The 19,611-nt window shown below is 38.9% G+C and overlaps 1 protein-coding gene across 3 annotated transcripts in view; it reads right to left on the bottom strand.

The window, feature by feature from the left end:
* Positions 1 to 19,611, bottom strand: part of LOC124870800 (coiled-coil domain-containing protein 148-like) — a 75,649-nt gene that overhangs the window by 42,061 nt on the left and 13,977 nt on the right. For all 3 annotated transcript variants that reach the window (XM_047369602.1, XM_047369604.1, XM_047369601.1), the window contains exons 6-9: positions 18,022 to 18,173; positions 9,038 to 9,133; positions 7,147 to 7,328; positions 6,658 to 6,796 (exon numbers count right to left, since the gene is read on the bottom strand). In XM_047369602.1, coding sequence (XP_047225558.1) covers positions 6,658 to 6,796; positions 7,147 to 7,328; positions 9,038 to 9,133; positions 18,022 to 18,173 — 569 coding nt within the window. The remainder of the gene's footprint in view (positions 1 to 6,657; positions 6,797 to 7,146; positions 7,329 to 9,037; positions 9,134 to 18,021; positions 18,174 to 19,611) is intronic.

Here is a 19,611-nt window from a genome sequence, read left to right as displayed (position 1 = left end):
ATATTCAAATTTTTTGGAATGTACCTGTAATCAGAGGACTTTCACAAAATTAATCTATACCCATACTGAATAGCAAGCTAGTTTAATTATGACTAATAGCTGGATTAGGTGGAGTCAGACCTGGAAGGTGAAGAGCTCATTGAAAGACACGTCTCCTCCTCCTCCTCCTCGCAACATCCCCGAGGCTGAACGATCACAGCTCTAAATGTGGTACCCAGCTGGAACTGATATGACGACAAGTCTCTGGGTGCTGGCGAGGGGAGGAGAGAGGGCCTGGCGGTTGTCATGGCGACATGAGGCGGTGGCGAGAGCCAGTTGTCCACAGTGTGTGACACGGCACATCCTGCAGCATGTTGAGCAGATCATTGTTCCGGCTTATCTCAGTTCAGGGTGCTGAGCCACATTGATCAGGGAGCAGGGGACTCACACTGGTTGACTGCATCTGATGGAGGGAGTCAGGTGGGTGGGGTGTTTTTGGGGGTGTGCATGTGCAAATGACTGCTTCAACATATAAGCAATCCAAATTCAGGTTATGTGACTTTTTATGCACATAACAGTACTAAATTTATAGTAAAAGATAGTATTTGCAAAGGGATAAATTACAAACAAGCCCTGGCATTTACCATATAGTTTTCCGGAGGTCCACATATAAGCCAAATAAATAAATAAGCAAACCTCTTATACTAAATATATATTTTTGGACAAAAATGTGGACAAAAACAACACGTTCTGTGTGTTGTGAACCTGCACACACTGCTTTTGTCTATGACATACCCGATGTGCATGACTGTGTATGCAATGTGTGCCTCACTTCTGCTTCATGAACTTAGTTGTGAGATTTATTAAGAACTGGTGTTACTGTACCTAGAAATGGGACCAATCCAACATCAGTATTAGATATCTGGCCGATGGAACCAATTAATCTACGGGTCCAGACTGCATGGTGGTGCAGTTGATGTGTTGCCCGATAATATTACGCATTGTCTTTGTACTCACAAGTCAGTCTTTTTAAGTTCACAGCAGGAAATACAAAAATAACCGGTGGTCACCTGGCAGCTCCGAGTTCTATTACAATCCAATTCAGTTCAGTTCAGTTCAGTTCATTTATTTAGTGCCAATTTACAACATATATCATCTCAGCCCACTTTACATGACAGATCAATTTTATATACAGGACTATTATTAATCAATGCAATCAAGTCTTATAGACAGATTCATTTACATACATTCTAATTCAACAATAGTTATTAAAGAATGCAGACAAGTTCAGTTTAGTATGCCTTGGTTCAAAAACCGATATGGCCGCCACCAGTATGTATTATATATTTGTGGATGCATTTGCCATTTTATAGTTTTAACGTGTAAGCCAACCCAGTCATTGAAGCTCGCTGCTAGTGTACTCTGTGTTCTTCTTTGGAGTACTTTCTTTTTGACGTTGAGATACAAAGTACAAGACATCCATTTGTAATTTGTTTTGTGCAAACATTTAGAGCATTAAAAGGCATATCATATTGTTTAATAATCATAATTGAGAAGAAACAGATCTTTATATAGGAGTAAGAAGGAGCTTCAGAGCCTTACTTGATGTTTTTCTTTTGAACTTTCAATCTCCCACTGGGCAATAGAACTGATTTTAACATTCAGACTACATCTACACATCATTTAGACACAAGAGTTTATGCTAAGCCAATATGCAGACCTGATTTAAATGTGGATGCTGTATTCATCTAAGTTTCTGGCACGTTTAGACCAAGCATCTTGCCAATTTAAGGTCTTTTATGCAGGTAAAGTCATATGACATGGCAGATTTAGGTTTAAATTCATCTTTGTGTAATGTAATGTTATCTATACTTATCTTCTAACTGGAAGTAAAAATAATCTAAAGTAAATAAAGAAAAATAAATAAAATACCCAAGAAAAGATGGAAAAAGAAATCTGAATAAAAACAGTCAGATACCATTTTTATATTGTTTAATTATCTTTTTGGAGATGCCTCTCTCCTTTTGTATCAAAAAAATAAACTTCTTGGTTGAATGAAAATAACTTTAAATCTCAATCTGCCAGGGGGACAAAATAATTTTGGGTTTAGCTGTATATCCCTATTAAAATTAATACGGATCACGAACAAAATCTATAAATCATAACAAAATGCCAGAAAGCACAACGTTACAACATTCATGTTGTTGTGGTTGCTACATTCTCACACTACTCTCCAATTTTGCATTATTTGCTGTTTTTCTGTCAGGATGTGGTTTGCGGGCGGACCAAAGTGCAGACACGAGCTGGGCAGCAACATGTTGTAAAAGGTTTTCAGCTTTATTTCCAGAGATTTTCCAAAGAAACCAAACAAGGCACTGCAGATACAAACAAAATCCAGATCCAAAAACTTACAAGATCGGTTCAGCGGGAACATGGAAAAAACTCAGCACAAATACGTGGGTTGAGAACGGGGTATGACAAACACAAGGAACCAGCAACAAACAATGACACAAAACCAACTAATACAGGTCCTTCTCAAAAAATTTGCATATTGTGATAAAGTTCATTATTTTCTATAATGTAATGATGAAAATTTACCATTCATATATTTTAGATTCATTGCACACTAACTGAAATATTTCTGGTCTTTTATTGTCTTAATACGGATGATTTTGGCATACAGCTCATGAAAACCCAAAATTCCTATCTCACAAAATTAGCATATTTCATCCGACCAATAAAAGAAAAATGTTTTTAATACAAAAAACGTCAACCTTCAAATAATCATGTACAGTTATGCACTCAATACTTGGTCGGGAATACTTTTGCAGAAATGACTGCTTCAATGCGTCGTGGCATGGAGGCAATCAGCCTGTGGCACTGCTGAGGTCTTATGGAGGCCCAGGATGCTTCGATAGCGGCCTTTAGCTCATCCAGAGTGTTGGGTCTTGAGTCTCTCAACGTTCTCTTCACAATATCCCACAGATTCTCTATGGGGTTCAGGTCAGGAGAGTTGGCAGGCCAATTGAGCACAGTGATACCATGGTCAGTAAACCATTTACCAGTGGTTTTGGCACTGTGAGCAGGTGCCAGGAGGTGCTGAAAAATGAAATCTTCATCCCCATAAAGCTTTTCAGCAGATGGAAGCATGAAGTGCTCCAAAATCTCCTGATAGCTAGCTGCATTGACCCTGCCCTTGATAAAACACAGTGGACCAACACCAGCAGCTGACACGGCACCCCAGACCATCACTGACTGTGGGTACTTGACACTGGACGTCTGGCATTTTGGCATTTCCTTCTCCCCAGTCTTCCACCAGACTCTGGCACCTTGATTTCCGAATGACATGCAGAATTTGCTTTCATCCGAAAAAAGTACTTTGGACCACTGAGCAACAGTCCAGCGCTGCTTCTCTGTAGCCCAGGTCAGGCGCTTCTGCCGCTGTTTCTGGTTCAAAAGTGGCTTGACCTGGGGAATGCAGCACCTGTAGCCCATTTCCTGCACACGCCTGTGCACGGTGGCTCTGGATGTTTCTACTCCAGACTCAGTCCACTGTTTCCGCAGGTCCCCCAAGGTCTGGAATCGGCCCTTCTCCACAATCTTCCTCAGGGTCCGGTCACCTCTTCTCGTTGTGCAGTGTTTTCTGCCACACGTTTTCCTTCCCACAGACTTCCCACTGAGGTGCCTTGATACAGCACTCTGGGAACAGCCTATTCGTTCAGAGATTTCTTTCTGTGTCTTACCCTCTTGCTTGAGGGTGTCAATAGTGGCCTTCTGGACAGCAGTCAGGTCGGCAGTCTTACCCATGATTGGGGTTTTGAGTGATGAACCAGGCTGGGAGTTTTAAAGGCCTCAGGAATCTTTTGCAGGTGTTTAGAGTTAACTCGTTGATTCAGATGATTAGGTTCATAGCTCGTTTAGAGACCCTTTTAATGATATGCTAATTTTGTGAGATAGGAATTTTGGGTTTTCATGAGCTGTATGCCAAAATCATCCGTATTAAAACAATAAAAGACCTGAAATATTTCAGTTAGTGTGCAATGAATCTAAAATATATGAATGTTAAATTTTCATCATGACATTATGGAAAATAATGAACTTTATCACAATATGCTAATATTTTGAGAAGGACCTGTATACTGAGGGATAACAAAGGGCAGGTAATCAGAGAAAACAGAGAACAGGGTGACAAGGAGGCAGGGAGGCAGAAGGAACAGGTGAAACAAATACAAAGACAGAGCATGGGCAAAGTAACTAATAAACAGAAACACAGACCAAGCAAACCTATAGACAAAGATAAATAATCAAATAAGGAATAAGAAAACTAGAATAATCATGACTAAAGTAAACAGAGAAACTAGAGGGAACATAGGAACAACAATAACAACCTAAGAACAAACAAAGAACCCATAAAGAAAACCTGAATACAAAAGTAAACAAATCTAACCTGACTGAATTAACTGGAAAGGAAACAGAAAAATAAACTAGTAAACAAGAAGAGTGCAAAGGAACAAATAATAAAACACAATTAAACACAAAGATACTAAAGAGAAATAAAACTAGAGAATCCAGGGAAGACCAAGAACTATAATAATTACAATAATAATAATAATAATAAACCATACAAAGTAATAAGAAAACAACCATAAAATAACTTAAGAAGTAAACAATAGGAGGCGGAAGAGGGAGAAAAGAAAACACGATACAAAAACCAAAATAGAAACATCTAAGCAAAAGGTAAACAAACACAAAGCCACAAACAAAGTCCAAAAATGTGACTCTGTGACATTTTCAGCTTTTAACTTTGTTCTCTCTTTTCTCTTCCTAGAAGCTACACCTGGCCTGACTTTGTGTCTACCTGTGACACCTTTCTGGAGAAGGGCATCGTTCAAGCTTCTGCTGGCAACAACTTAATGCTCACCCTCTATTGATGATCCACATAGCTCTGTCTTTCAGTGTTAAACCCTTTCTCTCTCCTAGACATGGAAATTGACTGAGCTTAACTGTAACAAACTCTATGTGGTTTCTTTCAGACTCTAACCTTGAAAACTGGCTCAGAGTTTATCTGTTCTTTCTTTCTAGGTGAAATGACTAAAGAAGCTACATCCATTAACATTTACTTTTCCTTCCCATAGAAAGAACTCCTGGATCAGTGCTTCTTTATTCTCTTTGTGTCTCTGCTCTGTTCTCTCAAACCCCCAGTCGGTCGTGGCAGATGGCCGCTCATACAGAGCCTGGTTCTGCTGGAGGTTTCTTCCTGTTAAAAGGGAGTTTTTCCTCTCCATTGTCGCTACATGCATGCTCAGTATGAGGGATTGCTGCAAAGTCAACGCCAGTGAATGTCCACTATCTCTACATGCTCATCCTGGAGGAGGGAATGCAACAAGTCTCTGACTGGATGCAATCTGCTGGGTTTCCTTAGATAGAAAAACGTTTTATCCAATTTGAATAAAAAGCTAACTCTGAATGCACTGTTCAATTGTTAGGATTAATTGGAATGTATGAACCTGACTGTTGTGAAGTGCCTTGAGACGACAGGTGTTGTGAATTGGTGCTATATAAATAAACTGAACTGAATTGAAATTGTGATATAATGGTAATAATATCAAAGTCTGGAAAAAGTGTCATTATTTTTGTTTAGTTTAGAGCCTGAGATAAGATAAGACTTGCGATAATAAAAAAAAAACATACTTACATAATTGCATCATACTAAAGAATGAAAACAACACGTATTTTACCCAAAGGGTATATAGAGATTTAGGCGAGGTTGAGTTAGTTTTCACAAAAGCAAGATGTCGGTTGTTCATTAATAACCGTAGCTTGAAACCAGAAATACTGCAATCACATAAAATGGTGGCACCTCTGAACCTTTCAAGCTACTGTAAGTAATTTATGCCACCATATAACACAGAGAAGATGCAAGGTTGATGTCACAGTACTATCCTGACAACTGGAATGAACCAAGTATATTTCCAAGCATAAGTATAACACACAGCTCCACTGTCAGAAAGTTAACAGAGGATGCAGCGCTCACAGAATGTCACCAAGGCAGAGCAAGAAACAGAGGTTATTTTGTATTTGAAAAATAATAATGTCATCATAAAAGTAATAAAAATCAATCTGGTATGTGTTGAAAGTTCCTGAGGTTAAATTTTCTTGTGCAGCAATGGGTATCTGGTGACATAGCTAAGTTAGAAAAGCACAAGAATAGAAATCAAAGGGTTATGAATTCAAGGCTAGCTGGTATCGCTCCTTTTGTTGCGGACTGGTCAATCTTGTCTAAAACAAACCACATTTGTAAAAAAATAAATTCACTTTTAAACCTAACATCTACATAATATAGCCTAGATGTCAATGAACCATTTAGACGTACTTTCCACACAAATATGCTTACTGGGTTGCCATGAACTATTCATTCTGAAACTAATGTAATGATCAGTCCTGTAAATATACACAACTGAAGATATGGACAAAACCTGGAGCAGTATAACCGACATAGGCTGCTTTTTCATATAAGCTTTTACAACACCTGACCAAAAACAACTTCAAATGTTTAAGTAACAGGCTCCAAAAAGATCAATATATGCAGATAATTAAATTCAGACAGTATAGGAAAAAACTGGATGTAGCTTCTCTGTCTGTCTCAGCCGTATTCTTTAGGTAAAAAAAGAAACTAACCAGCTCCAGTCGTGTCCTGTCAGGGAACTGTCTCAACAGCATGTCCATGCAGAGCGCTCTGTAGTTGGGTATATCATGAGTGTACATAGACACCGTGAACTGGAATTGTTGATGGTCGTCTGGGCACCAGCCACAGAACCTGAAACAAGTTCAACACAGAAATACCACTGCTGCTTCAAACGCCGCCAACAGATAAAAAGTCCTACAAAGCTACTGTACCAGACAGTATAAGGTACAAAGCAGTTAGTATAATCAACCACCTGGGGAGAAAACCTTATCTTAATCAACAGTCTGACTTGGAGAAAAGTCACAGATGTGCTTCTCCTTATTCTGTGGAGTTAAATAAGTTCTGCATTTCCACAGATTTACCAAATACGAAGATAACAAGCTCAAAGGATCAAAACAGCTAGATTTACAGACTTAATTAATATTAATTTAAACAATACACAAAATAATTGCTCATATCAAATCAAATGCTATTGGACTTACTTGTCAGTTTTTTCCAGCTGCTCCTTCAGACTCTGCAGTCTGCCTTGGTACCTCTGTGAGAGGAACTGGAAGGCCTGGATCAGAGAGTCCATCAGGTCTGGATATGGGCACTCTGAGTCCAAAACCTCCTCAGGAATGGTTTCTGAGCTCATCACAATATCTGAAGTACTGCTAATGTATTTCTGAAAGGAAACATGAAACCAAACATAAATTTATTCTGTTCAACCACATGTTGTTCAAGTAAATGTTAGTTTGTACATTTAGATAAATTAAATTTAGTTTGAGTTGTTTTCTTTTTAAGATGAAAAAGGCAAAATTAAGAAAATATCCATTATTTAAAGATGTGATTTGGAAAAAATCTATAACAACCATCTGACCACACTAAGAATGAATGTTTGAGACACAAACATCCAACAGGGGAAATATTCTCCAACAAAGAAATTGTTAACGAAAGAAAATGACAAATAATTAGCAAAACCCCTTTGATGCAGTGTAAAGCTGTCATGAATGTGAGACTAAAAATAGTGTTGCCTGAATCCCAGAACAATGAACTAAAGCACGTTTTCCTTGAATCTGATTTGCAGATGAGGTCAAAGAATTAGCATTACTAGTAATTAGTAAATCTACTTTTATTAAATTTGTGACCAACTTTCGTGCAAGAAAACATTTTTGACAGTATCGAAAGAGCACTTGCGTTTTATAAGAAATTGCTATTTAAACTTGATCAGCTTAAATACTTTTTATGTCTCCACAAATAAAATGAAATTATGTTTTTACACACACTAAACAAAATAACTAAGTTGAACTGAAAGTCCAAAAAGAGACCGTAACATCAAAACAAGTGAGGTATAAATTAATGATACAGTGACTGTGACAGTAACAGAGGATGAAAAATGCATCTTTCTGCCTTCAAATCTAGGACCCCATAACATTACATTTTATTTTTCCAAAATTTTTCCTGATTTAATTTTCAGTTTCATGTTTTATATAGTAAACACAGTCATTAACCTGGGAAAGTGTATAATATAATCATTATATTTTATAAAATGTCAGCAATGCAACTGAAAATTAAGTGTTTGGGATTTACTGAATTGTTTTTGCAATGACCCTAAAAATCGATCAGTTATCTCTAAGTAATCTCGTACTGAAACAGTAGCTGGCGTGCTTTATATGAAAGTAATGAAACAGCTTCTGGACAGACTCCTCTGCTCGAACAGATGGGTTTTACAAAGCTGCTTTAATGTCCTAACAAAACCTAAAGCTTCTGTAGCTTTATAATTTATTTCTAAATAACATTTTGACTCGACTACAAAAAGTCTTCAATAGCTGCCCCTCTTAATTCTGCTGAGGATCTTTGCTGAGGGAGAAGTTGGCAGAAATGGCAGTTTCATGTTAGCTCTCTTTCTCTTGTGTCGTCATATCTTGATACCTTTGGATCATTACTCATAACATGTTCTCTTTTAACCATAGGTGGACAAAGCTTTCAGAGAAAGTTGTTCTACTGCTTCATAAACAAAGTCCTTAGCTTTGAATGTCAAAATGACTATTAAATAGTGTTTTAAGCAGCACATTGCTGTCCACTCAGGTCCCTCCCCACCTTGGCTGTTGGTCTGAAGGAGTGCTCAGCCTGGGCCGAGTGGGTCACGATCAAGATAGGCTCATTTTTACTGCCCTTTCGCTGTAAATGTCAGTGTAAGGGATATACCGAGCCTTAAATTGTTGGAAAACCTTAGTACTGTTAGATCAAATTACCACATCTTTTAATATGCCACGTCTTTATATGTGCAATTTTGTCCACATTTTCCAGCAGATGGTAAGTATACACAGTATGGATTATTGTGATCTACTGAGAAACAACTGAAGCTACTAGCACAGGCAGTAATAAACATACCTCTAAACCAAGGTCCATAATCTGCTGCTCTGTGTCCTGGTACTCTGCATTAAGCTTTCCAATTATGTCCGTTTGTTGGTCTTTCACAAAATTGATCTGGTAAGTCAAGAAGATCACACAGAATATTATGGTGATTTATGTTATGCGCTATATCAAACATAGACATGTGTTTAACTCTACATAGTCAATCATTTAATAACAACTATGCATCAAAGGAGACTTCTCAGCTTAAATTACTGCACATTTGGTCTTCTGCATTTTAAGAATTGGAAAAACTGTTAGAGCCATTCACTGATGGGATCTAATCAGTAACTGCTTGTTTTCCAAGATGGCTCATATACTTTTTATACAGGTCCTTCTCAAAATATTAGCATATTGTGATAAAGTTAATTATTTTCCATAATGTCATGATGAAAATTTAACATTCATATATTTTAGATTCATTGCACACTAACTGAAATATTTCAGGTCTTTTATTGTCTTAATACGGATGATTATGGCATACAGCTCATGAAAACCCAAAATTCCTATCTCACAAAATTAGCATATTTCATCCGACCAATAAAAGAAAAGTGTTTTTAATACAAACAACGCAACCTTCAAATAATCATGTACAGTTATGCACTCAATACTTGGTCGGGAATCCTTTTGCAGAAATGACTGCTTCAATGCGGCGTGGCATGGAGGCAATCAGCCTGTGGCACTGCTGAGGTCTTATGGAGGCCCAGGATGCTTCGATAGCAGCCTTTAGCTCATCCAGAGTGTTGGGTCTTGAGTCTCTCAACGTTCTCTTCACAATATCCCACAGATTCTCTATGGGGTTCAGGTCAGGAGAGTTGGCAGGCCAATTGAGCACAGTGATACCATGGTCAGTAAACCATTTACCAGTGGTTTTGGCACTGTGAGCAGGTGCCAGGTCGTGCTGAAAAATGAAATCTTCATCTTCATTAAGCTTTTCAGCAGATGGAAGCATGAAGTGCTCCAAAATCTCCTGATAGCTAGCTGCATTGACCCTGCCCTTGATAAAACACAGTGGACCAACACCAGCAGCTGACACGGCACCCCAGACCATCACTGACTGTGGGTACTTGACACTGGACTTCTGGCATTTTGGCATTTCCTTCTCCCCAGTCTTCCTCCAGACTCTGGCACCTTGATTTCCGAATGACATGCAGAATTTGCTTTCATCCGAAAAAAGTACTTTGGACAACTGAGCAACAGTCCAGTGCTGCTTCTCTGTAGCCCAGGTCAGGCGCTTCTGCTGCTGTTTCTGGTTCAAAAGTGGCTTGACCTGGGGAATGCGGCACCTGTAGCCCATTTCATGCACACGCCTGTGCACGGTGGCTCTGGATGTTTCTACTCCAGACTCAGTCCACTGCTTCCGCAGGTCCCCCAAGGTCTGGAATCGGCCCTTCTCCACAATCTTCCTCAGGGTCCGGTCACCTCTTCTCGTTGTGCAGCGTTTTCTGCCACACTTTTTCCTTCCCACAGACTTCCCACTGAGGTGCCTTGATACAGCACTCTGGGAACAGCCTATTCGTTCAGAAATTTCTTTCTGTGTCTTACCCTCTTGCTTGAGGGTGTCAATAGTGGCCTTCTGGACAGCAGTCAGGTCGGCAGTCTTACCCATGATTGGGGTTTTGAGTGATGAACCAGGCTGGGAGTTTTAAAGGCCTCAGGAATCTTTTGCAGGTGTTTAGAGTTAACTCGTTGATTCAGATGATTAGGTTCATAGCTCGTTTAGAGACCCTTTTAATGATAAGCTAATTTTGTGAGATAGGAATTTTGGGTTTTCATGAGCTGTATGCCAAAATCATCCGTATTAAGACAATAAAAGACCTGAAATATTTCAGTTAGTGTGCAATGAATCTAAAATATATGAATGTTAAATTTTCATCATGACATTATGGAAAATAATGAACTTTATCACAATATGCTAATATTTTGAGAAGGACCTGTATATTAAATGGAAACAGGCACTCATAGTTCAGTTGTTTGGCTGTGGGAGGGAACACCAAATGGTGTATACATCTCTGATTGTATTAATACTAAACAAACTGGCTGAACTAATTAAACGACGTATTTCAAAAGCCTGAGGTGGCGGCTGCAGATCGGTGGCAATAGTAGTCATCTGGCAGTCAGAAGGTTCTGAGCTCAATTCCAGCTGGTTCTACATGTCAGAGTGTCCTTGAGCAAAACATTGAACCCAAGTTTCCTAAATGTTCAAACGGATAAATGGGAGCTATGTAAAAGATGAAAACACAATCTAAGTTTGTTTGCTGTGTCTTGAGACAACATGTGTTGTGAATTGGCGCTATATAAATAAACTAAATTCAATTAACCCATTAACCAATGCACCCATTTCTGTCAGACAGTGAAGTACTCACACATCTCAAACTGTTTTCAAAATGTGTCATTTTACAACCAGAAATGTCACTGTATTTTATTGAAATTTTTTATAATAGACTTAAAGTAGTGCATTATTGTGAAATGGAAGGAATATGATACATGTTTTTTCAAATCTTTTCAAAATAAAAATCATCTCCACAACTTTCTCCCTGACTTGTCTTCTGTGTCCCTTGATCTTCATAATGCTGTTTGTTCACTAATGTTCTCTAACAGCCCTCCTAGGCCTTCGCAGGTAAGCTGCATTTATACTGAAAATAAATTACACAGACATGAACTTCATTAATCAGGCAACTTCCAGTTTATTTCAGTTTTCTGTTTCAGTTTATTTATATAACGCCAATTAACAACACATGTCGTCTCAAGGCACTTCACAAAAGTCAGGTACTTACATTCCAATTAATTCTAATCATTGAACAGTGCAGTCTGATTCAGTTATTTATTCAAATTGGATAAAAAGTTTTTCTATCTAAGGAAACCCAGCAGATTGCATCGAGTCAGAGACTTGCAGCATTCCCTCCTCCCGGAAGAGCATGTAGAGACAGTGGACGGTCACTGGCGTTGACTTTGCACCAATCCCTCATACTGAGCATGCATGTAGCGTCAGTGGAGAGGAAAAACTCCCTTTTAACAGGAAGAAACCTCCAGCAGAACCAGGTTCAGTGTGAGCGGCCATCTGCTACGACCGACTGGGGGTTTGAGAGAACAGAGCAGAGACACAAAAAGAACACAGAAGCACTGATCCAGGAGTACTTTCTATTGGAAGGAAGAGTAAATGTTAATGGATGTAGCTCCTTTAGTCGTTTCATCTAGAAAGAAAGAACAGATAAACTCTGAGCCAGTTTTCAAGGTTAGAGTCTGAAAGAGAGCACATAGAGTTAGTCACAGTAAAAGCTCAGTCAGTAGCTATGTCTAGGAGAGAGAAAGGGTTAAATACTGAAAGACAGGGCCATGCGGATCATCGGTAGAAGGTGAGCATTAAGTTGTTGCCAGCAGAAGCTTGAACGATGCCCCTCTCCAGAATGCTGTCACAGGTAGACACAGAGTCAGGCCAGGTGTAGCTTCTAGGAAGAGAAAAGAGAGAAAACATAAAGTTAGAAGCTGAAATAACAGCAAATACTGCAAAATTGGAGAGCAGTGTGAGAATGTAGCGAAGAGGGTGAAAGTGGTCGTTATGTCCTCCAGCAGCCTAAGCCTATAGCAACATAACTACAGAGATAGTTTCAGTTCAGATTAATTAGTTAAACGGCGCTTATTTACAACAATGTCGTCTCAAGGCACCTCACAAAGGGTCCCACTGATGGTCACTAAAAGCCACAAGGATTGGGATACCTCCCTCTGTCAGACTGATTATAACCATTGGAAAAGAGAAGGGGTCACACAGGTAGCAGAAATGGAGGGTGTGTTTGCACCTCAACCATAACTGAGCTGGTTTAGGCTAAACCTGACTCCCCCTTACTCCAACCAACAGGGAGGGAGGACGGCTCCTTCCCTGATAACCTAAGCCACTCTAACTATAAGCTTTATCAAAAAGGAAAGTTTTAAGCCTAGCCTTAAAAGTAGACAGGGTGTCTGGATTTATGGATAAATAAAGCTGTGTATCAGGATTAATTGTGGAGTACCACAGGGTTCAGTACTTGGGCCAATTCTCTTTACTATATATATGCTTCCAATAGGTCAAATTATCAGGCAGCATGGGATAAATATTCAATGTTACGCTGATGATACTCAGCTTTACTTATCCATAAATCCTGATGAGCCCAACCAGTTAGATAGACTACAAGCATGTCTTGAAGATATAAAACTTGGATGACGTTACATTTTTTGCTTCTAAATTCAGACAAAACAGAAGTTGTCGTCTTTGGACTGGAGTCTTTAAAAAAGAAACTGCTTAGTCAATCACTTAACCTGGATGGCATTAAATTGACCTCTGATAATAAAGTAAAAAACCTTGGTGTTATTTTTGACCAGGACATGTCATTTAAATCCCATATTAAACAGGTTTCTAGGATTTCCTTCTTTCATCTCCGGAACATTGCCAAAATTAGAAATATCCTATCTAGGAGTGACGCTGAAAAACTAGTCCATGCATTTGTTACTTCAAGGCTGAACTATTGTAATTCGTTACTATCAGGATGTCCACAAAATGCAGTTAAAAGCCTTCAGCTGATTCAAAATGCTGCAGCAAGAGTTCTGATAAAAATTAAAAAGAGATATCATATTTCTCCTATTTTAGCTTCCCTTCATTGGCTCCCTGTTAAGTCCAGAATAGAATTTAAAATTCTCCTCCTCACATATAAAGCCCTTAATGATCTAGTTACATCATACATCAGAGATCTGATTGTTCCATATGTTCCTAACAGAGCACTTCGTTCTCAGACTGCAGGTTTACTGGTGGTTCCTAGAGTCTCTAGAAGTAGAATGGGAAGCAGATCCTTTAGTTATCAGGCTCCTCTCCTGTGGAACCAGCTACCAGCTTTAGTCCGTGAGGCAGACACCCTTTCTACTTTTAAGGCTAGGCTTAAAACTTTCCTTTTTGATAAAGCTTATAGTTAGAGTGGCTTAGTTTATCCTGAGCTATCTTCCTTATTTTTTACCTCCGTCTTCTTCCCTCCCTGTTGGTTGGAGTAAGGGGGACTCAGGTTTAGCCTAAACCGGCTCAGTTATGGTTGAGGTGCAAACACACCCTCCATTTCTGCTACCTGTATGACCCCTTCTCTTTTTCAATGGTTATAATCAGTCTGACAGATGGAGGTATCCCAATCATTGTGGTTCTTAGTATAACAATGACCATCAGTGGGACCCTTTGTGAGGTGCCTTGAGACGACATTGTTGTAAATAAGCGCCGTTTAACTAAATAATCTGAACTGAAACTATCTGTGTAGTTATGCTGCTATAGGCATGCTGGAGGACATAACGACCACTTTCACCCTCTTCGCTACATTCTCACACTGCTCTCCAATTTTGCATTGTTTGCTGTTATTTCAGCTTTTAACCTTGTTCTCTCTTTTCTCTTCATAGAAGCTACACCTGGCCTGACTCTGTGTCTACCTGTGACATCTTTCTGGGGAGGGGAAATGTCCGAGCTTCTGCTGGCAACAACTTAGTGCTCACCCTCTACCGATGATCCACATAGCCCTGTCTTTTAGTGTTTATCCCTTTCTCTCTCCTAGACATGGAAATTGACTGAGCTTAACTGTAACTAATTATATGTGCTCTCTTTCAGACTCTAACCTTGAAAACTGGCTCAGAGTTTATCTGTTCTTTCTTTCTAGGTGAAACGACTAAAGGAGCTACATCTATTAACATTTACTCTTCCTTCCCATAGAAAGTACTTCTGGATCACTGCTTCTGTGTTCTTTTTGTGTCTCTGCTCTGTTCTCTCAAACTCCCAGTCGGTCGTGACAGATGGCCGCTCACACTGAGCCTGGTTCTGCTGGAGGTTTCTTTCTGTTAAAAGGGAGTTTTTCCTCTCCGCTGTCGCTACATGCATGCTCAGTATGAGGGATTGCTGCAAAGTCAACGCCAGTGACTGTCCACTGTCTCTACATGCTCATCCGGGAGGAGGGAATGCTGCAAGTCACTGACTGGATGCAATCTGCTGGGTTTCCTTAGATAGAAAAACTTTTTATCCAATTTGAATAAAAAGCTAACTCCGACTGCACTGTTCAATTATTAGGATTAATTGGAATGTATGTACCTGACTGTTGTGAAGTGCCTTGAGACAACATGTGTTGTGAATTGGCGCTATATAAATAAAACTGAATTGAATTGAATTGAATATCATCAGCGTAACAGTGAAAATTTATTCTATGCTGCCTGATAATTTGACCTATTGTAAGCATATATATAGTAAAGAGAATTGGCCCAAGTACTGAACCCTGTGGTACTCCACAATTAACCCTGGAGTTTAAAGATGATTTATCATTTACATGAACAAACTGGAATCTGTCAGACAAATAAGATTTAAACCAGCCTAGCGCTGTTCCCCTGATCCCTACAGCATATTCCAGCCTTTTTAAGAGAATATTATGGTCAACTGTATCAAATGCAGCACTGAGATCTAACAGAACCAGTACAGACACAAGTCCATTATCTGAGGCCATAAGAATATCATTAGTGACTTTCAGCAGAGCTGTTTCATTGCTATGATGAGCTCTGAAACCTGACTGAAACTCTTCAAACAGGTCATTGCTGTGTAAATGCTCACATATTTGATTAGCAACAATTTTCTCAAGAATGTTAGATAAGAATGGAAGATTGGATATAGGTCTGTAATTTTTCAAGTCATCTCGATCAAGCGAAGGTTTCTTAAGTAAAGGTTTAATAACAGCTACCTTAAAAGCCTGTGGTACATATCCATTTACTAAAGATAGATTAATCATATCTAAAATGGGGCTGGTAATCAGAGGGAACACTTCCTTAAATAATTTGGTTGGGATTGGGTCTAACATACAAGTTGAAGGTTTAGATGAAGCTAATATTTCTGATAACTCAGGAAGCTCCATAGGATCAAAACAGTCCAAACACAGATCAGGTTCTACAGTTACTTCCAATGTTGTCTCACTTGCTGAGGATGAAGCAATCATCTTCGGGAGTATGTCAAAATTTTTATTTTTAATAGAATCAATTTTATTTAAGAAGAATCCCATAAAGTCATGACTGCTGAGAGCTAAGGGAATGGATGGCTCAACAGAGCTATGACTTTGTGTAAGTTTAGCAACTGTACTAAAGAGAAACCTAGGATTATTCTTGTTCTCTTCTATTAATGATGAGAAATAAGCTGTTCTAGCTTGGTGAAGTGTCTTTTTACACAACAGTAGGCTATTTTTCCAGATTAAATAGGAATCCTCTAGGTGTGTAGAGCGCCATTTTCTCTCCAATTTTCTAATATTGTGCTTTATAGTACGCAGCTCTGAATTAAACCAGGGAGCTAGCCTCCTATAAATAGCTTTCATTCCGAGGGCAATTGTTTATTTTATTTTATTGAATCATAGTCAAGGAAGACCACATTTTTTTTTGCTTCCTCTCACAATTATGCACTATTTTGTGTTGGTCTATCACAAAAAAATCCATAAAATATATTGAAGTTTGTAGTCGTAAGAAGACTAAATGTAAAACAGGGATTTGAGTACTTTTGTAACATGGTCAGTGGTAATATGGAAATATACTTTCCTTCTGCCTCTTTTAATTTATTTACATGACCACCACCTTTAATTTATGAAAACAACATTCTATGCACTTCATCACAGAGTACAACATTAATTCAACTCTTGCCAATTTAAGGTTGGCACACTTTGTCTGCAACTTGCATTCTAGCATGTAGTACGTTACATTAGATTTAAGCATGCAAATTTAATCTGTCACAGAGGCACGAGGAGCAAAATGACTAGAGGTACGCAATTTAAAGGAAATAAATAAAGAACAATGTAATAAATAAAGAACAATGTATATATAGAAAGGTATTTGATGTTAGTGGAGGATTTCTAAGAGTTGGAGAAACAAAAACAAGTAAAAGAAAACTAGATATTTTGTGTTTGATGACTGGATAAAACATGAAAATAAATATATGACAAAATCAGTAAAATGTTAAATATGATCACCAAGCAGACTGTTTGTGTGCAGAGAAACACAATCCCCAGAAAAATAATGGGGTCTCTCCTTTCTTAGAGGTAAGATTGTGCCATTTAAGCAGTAGAATTGCAAACAGAATTAATAGATTTATAATAAGAAACAAGCTTTTCATATGGAAAACTGACTATTAAAATAAACTAATGATGCACTCCTTACACTTGCAGCAACCCATATAGCCAGACCATACTGATTACCTTTTTTAAAGTATATCTCAATTCTAATGAAATCTGATCCTTTCAGACTTTAGAATTTCCATTCTACAACAACCAGATATGGCTGCTTAATTGAATAGCGACTTCCGTTCCCCATTTAAAAAATCCGAGTAAATCTGGCTGTGTTCGTATGGAGCAGTCGGCTAACAAGAGAATAGGAGGCCATGGGAAGGAAACAAGCAGAAGTGAGCTACACAAAGTTGAAAAGAAATGTCTGGCAAACAGTTCAGTCTAAGTGGCCTGTCTTTAAAAACCCTTTCTTACTCCGTAAGCCCAGCATTCATCTCTAGAGCCAGCTACAGACTCCTGGGAGTCAAACAAAGAGCTGATGACTTTGGAACCCTGAATAGCTCAAACACAAGGGTTTAATGAATAATAAGTACTCCTGTGCACAAGCTGAGTTTAGTTTATGAAAAAGGAGAATTTTAACTTTGTTGGATGTGCAGGAGTGATGGTTTTGTACCGGCAGAGTCAATATAGCTCTACTGTTGAATGAACTTAGTGTACTGACTTGGTAAATACTGTTACATAACGTCGCAAGTTGCAAAATTCAATTTGGATTTTCTCAAAAATTCTTCATTTCGCTGACAGACAAAAATCATTTTCTTTAATCTGTTAAGAAATCTGCCAGTCTGTGATGAATAAGGATCTCATAAAGGCAGTCCTTTTCATGGTTGCTGTGGCTAAACTGTAGACATTCAGCTGTATCTTCAATTTGTATTTCAGAGATACCTGTTGCTTTACTTGTTCCCAGTTTGACGGATGCTCATTGAGCTGCTGATCATCCACCCTTCCCAGTCTGAAGGACAGGTCGTCTCTGAGCTGATGCACAGGCTCAACAGTAGATATTCTGAATGCTTCCCGTTCTCTTTCAAGAGATTCACCTGAACATCAAAAAAATATCCTTGTGGTAGTGTTTGTGGGGCCATTAAGAATTCCACCTGCTGTCATTATTGGCTTGAATGTCTCAATAATTTTGGGCTTTTAATCAGTAGATCTAATTTAGACTGGTTTCTTTCCTGGTTGGGCCAAGCATTGTGGCACGTTCTAAAGGTTTTCAATTGGGTTAAGGCTGTGGTGGAGTTATACTTTTATACAAGGGGTGACCAGAGGGTTGGCAAAGTTTAATTAGAGGTCTATATACTAACGAAGATAAATATTTGGTTTCTCTAACCTGGTACAGAAAAAACAAGCCTTGACAACTCTCTCTACATTGGCATCTAGCCTTTTCTCAGTTACAGGGATCATGCTTTGCAATTTGATCCAAAATGGCCAAATAATTACCCTTATTGTCAGTTATCAGATTCCCAAAGAGACCACTGCAACATTATGAGTTGCAGTTAAAAGTAACACCTCTGCAATTTTTAATGTAGCTTGATTTTCCTCAACTTCCTTTTATCTACTTGCATTTTGAAAGCAACACATTAACAGTGATTTGTTACTCTCAAAGGTCTTTCTTTTTGTGTCACTCCAGGCATACATGGCATTAATGTGTTCTCATTTAAATTCTCCATGTTTTGGCTATGCATGCACTTAAGGCGCAGCTGAACTGCTGTAATTCTTCTGTTAAACAGTGGACGGCGCTGCAGGTTTAATCTGCCTGTATTTAATAACTGGTGGCTGAAGTCAAGACTAAAGAGGAGCTGCATTTCTAATACATTTCTAACTACAAATAATGGCCCCATAAGTTTAACTTTTTAGCTGTTTTTAAAGTCTTTCAAACTATTAGCAATAATGACTCTCCATGTTTTTATTTACATGTTCATAAAAACAGACGTGCTTTCAGACTCTACTTCACTGTTCCTCCTGCTTCTTCCTGCTTGGCCTTGCGCAGGGACAGAAACGGCGACCGTGAATTATGTCTAATCACACAGTGACCTTTCAGTCACCCTGGGTGGCACCTGAGGTGTGAAATGAGGTTCCAGAGGTGGCCACAGCTACCCTGGACACCCCTCTACCTCCTCCCCTGGGTTGAGACCACTCTAGAAGGTTCATTTGAACCTACTATATCTATTAAAACCAGTTCTGATGTGACTGTTTTGGATCACTCTCCAGTTGGAACACCCAATTATGTCTAAGTCTCAACCACTTAGCTCAGGGGTGTGCAACTGATTTTTCCCGAAGGGGTGACATTAGCCATTGTTAGACGTCAATCACTGACTGAGCGCAATTTTTCAAGTATACAATCAGATGAAAGAAATTAGGACACCCTACAAATGCCTACATGTTTTTGTAACCTGTTTGACCAAGTTGATAGCGCCGGACGGTTTGCCAGAATCGCTTCGAGGCCAACCGGTAGTCCTTCTCCATGGCCTCACCGAA

Source organism: Girardinichthys multiradiatus, chromosome 7 (genome assembly GCF_021462225.1).
Source record: "Girardinichthys multiradiatus isolate DD_20200921_A chromosome 7, DD_fGirMul_XY1, whole genome shotgun sequence".
In the NCBI taxonomy this organism is placed as follows: Eukaryota; Metazoa; Chordata; class Actinopteri; order Cyprinodontiformes; family Goodeidae; genus Girardinichthys; species Girardinichthys multiradiatus.
This window is presented reverse-complemented; position numbering and strand designations above follow the sequence as displayed.